This window comes from Papilio xuthus, unplaced genomic scaffold, assembly GCF_000836235.2.
Source record: "Papilio xuthus unplaced genomic scaffold, Pxut_1.1 DF828952.1, whole genome shotgun sequence".
Classification (NCBI taxonomy): Eukaryota; Metazoa; Arthropoda; class Insecta; order Lepidoptera; family Papilionidae; genus Papilio; species Papilio xuthus.
In genome coordinates, this window is record NW_013529697.1 from 2,628,640 (window position 1) to 2,638,997 (window position 10,358).

Sequence of the window (10,358 nt, forward strand, 5' to 3'; positions counted from 1 at the left end):
AAAAAAGATAATGTTAATTGTCAATCTTAATTGAAATTGCAAATGATGAACGGAGAAGATACAAATAGAGGATATTTTACGATCCTATGCGTCTCCTCTTCCGCATAATCTACGTCCTCTACCTAACATTTTCTGGTAAGAAAAATTCCGCCACACACTTATCAGACTAATTTAAAGAATGTAAGATAATTGAGAACCGATATTAACAATTTTTCTTCTTAACTTCAGTTAATTTATCATTGATTTTCAAGTTCCATTTTATTAGAGTTTTGAAGTTTCGACAACATAAACGTGACATGCAAAGATTAATTGGGGTTTGGGGTAATAAAAATGAGACACATTTTAAATCATAGCAACGTTATTGTATTTTCTTTTCTGAATTGAATCCTTTGTGTGCTTACACAGTAAACACTGATTTCAACACTTACAACTAAAAATATTCTATAAAACAAAAGTAAATGTATACATTATTGAGTTTTATAGAAGTCTGGCTTGTGCAATTCTTTATTCTTCATTAAGGCAAACTTAGGTATCGAGATACGAGTGAGTAAAGTGTAAAGTGCGCGGTAGGATGCATTGTACGCTCGAATGTGTGTTGTGCTCAGTTACTGTGCAGGACAAAGATTCGGCGCTCCCGCGGCCCACACGCAGCCTACCCGCGGCGTACGCGCGGCTCATCCGCGGCCACGGCGCAGCGCCGACGTGCACCAAACACTCTTTACTTACTTCCATTATACAAACTGATATATATTTAGTTACATTATTCTAATAATATTGCTATCTTTTTCATTTTAGTCTATAGAAATGACAAAAAACTTGCAAAGTGCTTTATTTCCATATTTAAAATTAAGTTACAGGAAGTCTCAGCTTTTAGAATATCTAAATTGAATATTTAACTCAAATAACAAATTGTTAGATCGTGAACCATTCAAATTGTAATTTTCAATAGTAAATTTTAGTTGTTGGAAGATGAAAGAAAAGGACTAGTTATCACATGATTTTATGTTTTTGAGCCATATTTGTACCTTTATTCATTATTATAGTTACAGAACAACATTACAAGTACAAATGAGGAATAAATTACAGAAAAATGAAAATAGAATTTAACACATTTCTTTTGGTTGGTACGCTTGATATGACTCTGAGTTTTATTTATGACACGGCATGTTTTTGTAAAATCCTTTGCACACAGCTGAATCTGGCTTTAACGGTTTATTGAACACACTTAATGGTAAAAAATAGCACAGTTATTTATAATTTAATTCTTTTCGGTCCCATTAGAACTTTTTCTAGACACTTTTCTATTTTCAATAACGATAGACCCTTTCCACTTCAACTATTACTACTTGTAACTTAGTTAAAGTTTGCCTTTAAGAGCTTAGTTCGACTGACCGTGAATTTCTGATACCAAAATCCCCGTTTAACATATATTGTCATCTGTTTTTGTCAAAGATGACAGGGATGACCATACATTTTATACAGAGATTTTGCTGTCAGAAAGGCACGGTAAGCCATCGAAATGATGATACCAAATGAACTGATTATTCGCACCATGAATATAAGATGTGTGCAAAAGTTTTTACTTTTTTTCAATTCAAATAATGTTTTCAATATATCCGTATTTTACCGAATTGTATCATATTTCTTACATAGGAAGACTTGCGGGTAAAATGTTATTATCAAAAATTGCTACATTCAATAGCAACGGCTCTTCAGTCAAAATGTAAGAAATGTTTTCAGTAACAAAGGATCATATTAAATACATCGTTTCCGTACTATTGCCTTGTGATAACAATAATATATTGGAATGCGTTTGATCAAATAGAAATTATCAAAATTCTTGCTCCTTTATATCACAGAAGACCGTTTATCTATCTATCTTCTGTTCATCTTTCCTTGTATTGTATTCATTCGCAATTTTATAATAAGAAAACAAAGAATTTGAAATATCCAATAATTATTTAAGATGTCGATGTATATTTTGTTGTATTGCTGATGAATACAATAAAAGGTCAAGTTCAATTTGTTTGCACCGACGGTATCCTTTACGATTATTCGTATAAATTATATCACTCGTAGAATTATACATCTATATTCATTTTATATTGTTTTGTGATATGCGCAATGTAAACGTTCCGTGAGACGCATATTTCAAATAATTGTAAAAAACTACTTCCAAAAAAATCGATCTTTAAGAAATACAACAAAATCGTTTACAGAAGTAAAGGAAGAAAATAAGTTCAAGAAGTAATAAATCGACAAAAAAATCTTATATTATATACGTTCTTGACTCGAAATTTACAATTGGTCAGTCGAAAAAATTGAGCACACGATATTCCAATAATTACACAAAACAGTGGATAACTTATTGCACAAATTGCGGTCACTAACGATCTAAAAATTTACGCTAACGCGGACGCGCCTAGATGTAGGTGGAGACCGAAACCTATTGTACGTGTTTAAAGTAACGCTCCGCGACTTAACTCTACTTGTTCTTCTTCGGCAGTGAACTAAATGATGCTTTCTGACTTGTGTGTCGCCATTTGACGACAGCCTGCGACACTAGCGCCATTGCCTCGCGACGCATCGCGCAGGCACTAACTGCACCTTAACATACCTACCTATCTATATATTAATATCGAGTTATTTATTCCGATTTATTTAAAGCGTACATTTTATACTTATATCGAGGTCCTTAGTATTCCAATGTCGTAGTCTCAAAAAATAAATCGACTTACAAAAATTGAAATGATATGAAACATGTTACGTGCATATTGCGTGTAAAAAATCCATAAAAAACACTGTAATCTGTACCGAGTTTAAATCTATCAACAAAATAATAACTAAACAGTCTTCACGTTGACTGGTCACCTACTTATAAGTTATAACGAGTGTTCAGGTGGGATTCATAAAGGAACCGAGAGGTAAAACGTACTCAATATAACATCACCATAAATTTATAAACGGCAATACGTGGATTCACATTCGTAAAACATAACCTCGATGAAGTGAGGCCATCACATCCCCGCCGGTCGCTTGCAATGGAAACAAGAAAGCGGAAAACGAACAAAATATAAATTATCAAACCATAACCATTCATAAATGACAAAAACAACTTTAGAACCTCGGTCGTTAATTATTTAAATAAATAGACCATATCTAATGTGTTACTTTACATATGTACAGTTCAAATAAAATATACAAAGGTACACAATAAAATAAAATTAATAATTTGTACTTGGAAAAGAAAATCTGTCTCGTAACATTAAACAAATATCCTTTTATCATCTGCCCGATCTATATTATGCCTAAGTCTACCTAAGATTATTTTGTCTTTTTATATTATTACAATACGTCGCGCGGCCGTGGCCGGTGTCAGGACCGGCGCGTTTGCAATGTACGTTTGCAATGTGGCAAGAGGAAGCGTCGCGGTAACACGGGCCGCGGTCGCGCGCTCTCTAAACTTTATTCGTAAATAGTTAATATTAACTACAATATAATGTTGGTATGAGCGGTGTCGTGGATGCTATCCCGCTCATACCTAAAGCGTTTAGGAGAACGTGTTCCCGCACTGCCTGCCCGCCATATAACATAACACTCACAACGCATTACATTCTCGTTACTCCCCATCATTCGTGCTTTCTGGTCTCCTAGTACAGCATCGTCGTTACACTTGAAGTAATTCGACGTACTTTGATCATAACCTATGCGATGTCTTGCAAGTACATTGTATAATTAATTGACATTCATATAGAATAAACAAAGCAGGCAGTGCGAACGCAAAACGCCACGGCATCCACATTTTATATCTAAGTATAATATTATACATTAATATTATTACAGTCAAACAGTTTCACGACGTGAAGTCCTTCTGGCTAAGTACTTATGTGTGTAGGTCGTCGCCAGCGCCACTGGCTGGCGGCGGAGGTGGGATTTATATAAAACTAAATAAACAATAACGTAACAAAATCTATTTCATAAACAAATGCAACGACCACCAAAGTTCATCAAATCATTATTAATTTGCGCGAATACGCAATATAAAAATAATAAATACGAATTACAAATGTGTCACATTGTACATTCAAAATGAATATGTACTAGGTGTGTCCTGTGGGCCGTCTAGGCTCGTTGCAGCTACACCACTGCGCTTGCATCTAGCGGTCTGTGCGACACTAACTTCTTCCTCGCCCTCTTCCTTTCTATTTCGAAACTTCTAGTGTGGCACAACCCTATATGCAAAACAGGTTCTAATATACCTATACGTGAAACAAAACATACTTTCACTGAGTTTCCATAAAATGTTTGTAGAAAATCTACGATTCTCAAACTAACTCGTTGGGGTTTTTGAGAATTTCTATGCAAGGTATTAATTGTGCACCAATGTGATTTAAAAATTAATTTAATCGCGCATTATATTTCGACAACCCTATTAAGACTTCGGAACGCTACGAGTTAGGAATTTCTACGATATCGTAATTATCGAGTAAAAAGTCATATCGAATATTAAAGTTGGTTCCTCGGTTCCAGAAAACGGAAAAGAAAAGGTTTCAATAAACTGATTCGGTGTAAGCCGATAGCTAACGAAAGTATGCAGGAGAGCCGAGTCCACCGTTATATTTTAGGAGTGTAGGAATATAATCCAAATGCAAGATTATTCTAAGCCGTCCCAGGGAATGCGGTGCGATGATTATTTTCAGCAGACGGTTTCTGCGGGGGCGGGCGGTGACAGGGGAGAGAGAGGTGACAGCGTAGAGAGCGTCGCCAGGGGAGAGAGCGGAGAGAGGGGCGGAGGCGGCGCCAAGGGCTCCGGAGAGCGGCGCCGCAGCGCCTGTCGCTTGCGGAACTCCAGGAACTCCTCCTTCATTGCCCGCACTCTCGCCTCCACGTCGTCCCGCGAGGGCCGCGTGCGCGTGCGCTCCGGCGTAGAGGGCGTGGGCGTGCGCGTGGCGCGGTCCCACTCGTAGTGCACGTCCACGGAGCCCGCGTCGGCCGCCTCGCCGGAGGGAGGGCGCGCTGGCGCGGGCGGCGGCGGTCGGTAGGGCGGCGGCCGCCACTCCGCCAGACTCCCCGTGCGACTGCTGCGGTTGTGCTGCGAGGACGCATTCTTGCTACCGAAGCCGCTGGAGGAGGAGCGGCTTTCCGGCGAGGCCTCGTGCGGCGGCGGCGCATCGGGACGCAGCCGGCCGTGGCGCCGAGGGCGGGCGACGGCGCGGAACGCCAGCTCATGCGGCGGCAGAGCTTTCAGGAAGGAGGGGGGAGTGGGGAAGGAGCCGTCGGCGGAGCTGGGAAAGGGCACGGAGCTGAGGTCGGAGACGTGCAGTGGCGACCAGGGCGCCCAGGCGGGCCAGAGGGGCCAGGGCGGCCAGGCGGGCCAGTGTAGGGCGAGCGCGGGCGAGGAGGCGCGGAAAGGCGCTACGGGCGCCGGCGCGGGGCGGGGCAGGAAGCCGCCGTCGTCGGAGGAGGAGGGCGCCGGGGAGGGCGCGGCGGCGGAGGAGGGCGCGGGAGAGACGCGCCGCACCACGCCCCAGTAGCGCGCCTCCTCGCCGCACCGCGTCGCCGGCCAGATCCAGTTGGCGGTGAAGCGCAGACACTCCACTACACTCGATATTCCGCGTTCACTAAATCTGAACAAGATTAAAAACTGTTTATGTCACGTATTTTTTATAATGGCATTTCGCTTATTTATGTCATCTTAGATAAACTTACCTGATTTCCTGTATAAAGAGCAGCATGTATGTAAACAAAGCGGTTCAATTATCGAAGTTAAAGGATCTGATTATTATACAATCAATATAACTAGGACTTACTTTTTAAAAGGCACTTGAGTGCTGTCGGCGGCGCGCAGGTCCGTGAGGCGCGCGGCTACCATGTTGTATGCTGCAAGCGAATTATTTCTGAACATTAACGCAGTGCCAACTGCCGCAGCGCGCCGCGCCTCGGCCGCCGCCCGCCACCGCCCACGCCCACGACCTCGCCCACTCTAACCCCACACCAATACCCACGCCCACGCCCACACCCAAACTCACACCATATTGTCAATTTAAAAGCGCAAGTGAGAAGCGTCATGAAGTGGAATTTACGAAACAAATATTAAATTATACTGATTTAATGCTGATCATATAGAACAAATATAAAGTAATCGAACAAAACACTGGTTAGTAATTACCATTGTATTGCAATGAGTTATAACAATAAATAATATGTAAATGTATATACTTTTCAATAAAAATTTTAAGAGTAATAATATAATCAAAAATCAAAGCAAATAATTTAGCATAATTAAAAACAAACTAGCATTTAAGCACACGATATGTAAAGCATTTCAAAAAATTAAATACATACAAAAAAAACGATTAATAAACAAAAGCAAAACACACAAGCAGCTAGGAATTAATAATACTATAAAAAAATTAACGAATGCTTAATCAAACGATGGGGTGAAAACATGAATTGTAAATTGCTTTATCACCGACAATATGGTTGATAAAGATAAAAACACGTCTAAGAGTAAAATGAATTTTTACGTCTAATTTTCTAAAGATAAAAAAACTTGAAATCGATATATCTAAATGTGTAACAGTCCGAGTAGATACTCGTATATGTTTAGTGGGACTTTACTAGATCAGGGATCGAAAGCCGGGCTAGCGGCTAGCGGGCTAGCGGCCTCTGCAGCTAAACGGGCTCACCTTTCTCTTGTTTACGTCGCTTCCGTTTGTTGCATATCTTGACCGCGCACACGGACAGTATGATGGCGACTATGAAGAAGAGAATGCCTCCGACCACCCCCGCTGTGATCGCTTTGTGCTTCACCCGCGCCGGCACTGGGAACTTAACCTCTTCCGAACTCTCGTAACTCGTCGCGGAGTTCGCCAGCACTCGGAAGTAATACGTCCTTCCGCCGACAAGGTTCTTAACTGTAAATGACACGAGTTTTATGTCTACACAATTTTATAATAGCTGCTAACTGTTAGAACTATGTCTACAATTTTTTTAAGTGAAAGGTGTTGACGCAAATGACATAAGATTTGCCTATTAGCATAAGCTGACGCGTGTCTCGAAACTCGTCAGGCGAGTTTTTTTTTGCAAACGGTTGTAAAGTTTTCGCGTATTGTGTTATCAATGTGAAATTAAATGTTAGATTTATATTCTGTTTTTTTTTAATATTACTTTTGAATTTAAGTATAAAATATCAGAGACTATTAATTATTATACTTGGTTTATATAATTTGTATTTTTAAAGTACTTTCTTTATTAGGTGGAATAAAACCACCATGCCCAATAACAAGTAGATAGGTGGATCTATGCATAAAATATCTCAATAGTTAACATTCGATAAAGGAAACATTTGGGGGACGTTGCGGTCTTGTTAGTTACCTAAGTAACTGGTCTCCTCTGGTCGGATCTGTCCCCTATTGAGCGTCTTCCACTGTGCGTCGGTGCGGTACTTGATGGTGTAGTAGTGAACGAGTGATGCTCGCTCGAGCGGCGCCTGCCACGTGATCAGGAACCCGTTGTGCACCTCCGTCACCGTCAGATTACGTGGAGGACCCGGCTTCGGACCTATACAACATACTCACAATTTTGTTTTTCTACACATTTCATTGACACCGGGAGAGTATAATAAAAAACAATGATACTTCTCGTAGGCTTCTCAAATCCACTACATAGTACAATACCCCTCAGGGGGTCATTGTTAAAAAGATCTTTTGATAATTTCACAGTCGTCATTTTAGAAATTTAATTTTACACAACTACTTCCTTGAAGGATATTATAACTAACCAAAAAGCCTCTTATGTAATATTATGATTTAAAGAAAATTGTTTAAAAAAAAACACCATATTGAAATGTAAAATATTTATTCTTTAAGATAGAAAAAATAAACAAAACCCATTACCATATTAAATATAAATGTACACAAAGTTATTTACGTAACTAAATAGCAACTACAAAAGGAAGGAAACAATAATCATAACTACATGTTATTAAGCAGTGAAAAGTTAATGAAGGTGCAAAGAGAAAGTACCAGAGCCTTCGGGAGCGTTCTGAAAAATCTTTTCGTCTACTGGGCCCGCCGCTGTGGGCGCCGCCTTCATTCTGGCGCCTACATCTACAAACACCAACACAATGTTAATTATACATATTTATATACACCCAGACCACACCAACACAAGTGTCAATTACATATACGTGATAAATATATAATGACTGAATAAGAAGTTATGACTACAGTTATTTACAAGTATTTTTAAAGTTCGTAAAAACTGTTGTCTCCGGTCTATTACCAACTTTTAGACATTATTAGTTAGAATCATTTAGAGTGAATGGCGCGCTTTCGTTATCAAAGTGTCAGATTGATTAGTGGGGACATAAAACGTTGGTATTTAATAAGGCTAGTATTGCGCTGATACACCGGCACAGTATCGGATTTTCTTCCAAACACAACTAACAACTGATCTATTCTATTGATTATATACAATGTTACTTCACTGGACATAAAATTGCAACAATTGAAGAAAATAAAATAGTCTTCCATAGTAACGTTTACTTATTTCTCTGATTGTTTGTGAACACATTCATTCCGAAATCATTTGGTCGTAAATATTATATTATACATAAACATTTTAATATTCGACATGAAAAAGTTCTTACAGGCGACAGTTAGATATTGACGTAAAAGAGGTTATGTTATAAGATGGTGTTCGGCTAAAAGGTTTTTTATGGGAATTTCTGTACGGTTAACCTTAAGTAGTATTAATCTCCGTCACTGCATGTTGTACAAAGTTAATATAGTAAAACTATATTAATAGCGTTAATTTAAGTATTGGCGACAATAATTAAAGATACAAAGATACTTTGCAGAAATTGCAATTTTATAGAGGACAAATTCTTTGTCATAATTAGTATGAATAGATAAAATAATTATTAGGTTAAGAATTTTTTCCAAATTTGGATTTTTAATAAAATTTTCAGGAATTGGAACATATTGTAATATTAATCTAGAGTCATCAAGCTTGAATAAATATTAATAATATTAGTATATTAGGTATTAGTATTGTTGTATGTACGTAGTGACTTACCCAATGTCCTGATAGTGATAGCTTTACTCATCATGCCCTCTCCTATCGTGTTCTTGCTGTTCACCTGGAACTCGTACGTGGTGCCCGGCTGCAGACGATTTATCGTTACCTGTAAATAATCTTCTTTCAGTTAAAAAGTTCGTTTTTCTCATTTTCTAGACTTCTATGTGTTTTCATTAACAGTATATAACCTATGTTTAAATAAAACGATGTTGTAGCAACTTAAATTACGTTTTATCAAAGTTTAATAAAAATGAACAAATAGATACTCACGGAAGTGGCGCCGGAGGGTGTGACGGGCACCTTGGTCCAGTCGGAGTATCCGGCCTCACGGTACCAGATGGTGTAGTCCTGCTTGTAGTCGGGCCCGCCCGCGTACCCTGGCTGCCAGCGCAGCGTCACCTGGAACTCCGTCGCCGCGCCCGACACGTTGTACGGCGCGTGCGGCTGCGTGCCCTCGATCACCAGCTGCGTGTCCGCCACTATCGTCGCCACCTGACGCACCGCACCAAACATTCCACTTCACTCACATACTAATATAACCATTAACGTGTCGGCAGAGACAATGCTTTACGGAAAGGGTAGTGAAGAATCTCTTTTCACAGTGTGCAATATTTATGGCAGATCAATATTGATGCAAGTTAAAGATCAAAGAACAAATTTTGCTTCAATTTGGAACTAATGTTGCATTATGTTGGTTCATGTTTGATGAATATTGGTCTATGTTTGGAATAATGTCGGTAGTGACGTAGCGTGTCGTAGCGGACCTCGTTGGAGGCGACACACTGGTAGATGCCGAAGTCCTGTCGGCGCAGCGTGTCAATGGTGATGTTGCCGGCGAGCGCGCGCACGCGACTCTTCTGCAGCGGCAGGCCGTCACGCCGCCGCCACGTCACGCTCGGCCGCTGCGTGCCCTCCGCCTCCTGCGCCTCGCAGTGCATCTCCACGCTCTCCCCCACCTTACAGTCAACATCGGCTTATTCATAACACTTCTAAAATATACTCTATTCGTAAGCAAGGAAAGTTTCATTTCGAGGGAGTTGTTCGGTTTATTTCACTTTTTAATTAGGTGTAATCTAGAGCAATTGTGGTCGTTTTTAAATATGCTTCAAAGTATTATTAAAAATGACTAGCCTTGCGCCACATCGATTAACATATTATGTTTTTGCAAAAACTTACTTTTCTCTGATACAAAGGCTCCGGCTCCACAGTAAAGACAGGCGGCTTCCGGACCAACACTTCCATCGGACCTATAAAAAACCAAAAATACTTATTAC

At 39.9% G+C, this 10,358-nt stretch overlaps 1 protein-coding gene across 1 annotated transcript in view; it reads right to left on the reverse strand.

Moving 5' to 3' along the window:
* Positions 1-1,317: 1,317 nt before the first annotated feature.
* The window catches only part of tutl (immunoglobulin superfamily member turtle), a 65,303-nt gene continuing 56,262 nt past the window's right edge, over positions 1,318-10,358 (reverse strand). Inside the window, exons 9-17 of the mRNA XM_013319760.1 lie at positions 10,261-10,331; positions 9,849-10,040; positions 9,355-9,576; positions 9,082-9,190; positions 8,028-8,111; positions 7,378-7,563; positions 6,690-6,917; positions 5,811-5,880; positions 1,318-5,627 (exon numbers count right to left, since the gene is read on the reverse strand). Coding sequence (XP_013175214.1) covers positions 4,697-5,627; positions 5,811-5,880; positions 6,690-6,917; positions 7,378-7,563; positions 8,028-8,111; positions 9,082-9,190; positions 9,355-9,576; positions 9,849-10,040; positions 10,261-10,331 — 2,093 coding nt within the window. The 3' untranslated portion in view covers positions 1,318-4,696. The remainder of the gene's footprint in view (positions 5,628-5,810; positions 5,881-6,689; positions 6,918-7,377; positions 7,564-8,027; positions 8,112-9,081; positions 9,191-9,354; positions 9,577-9,848; positions 10,041-10,260; positions 10,332-10,358) is intronic.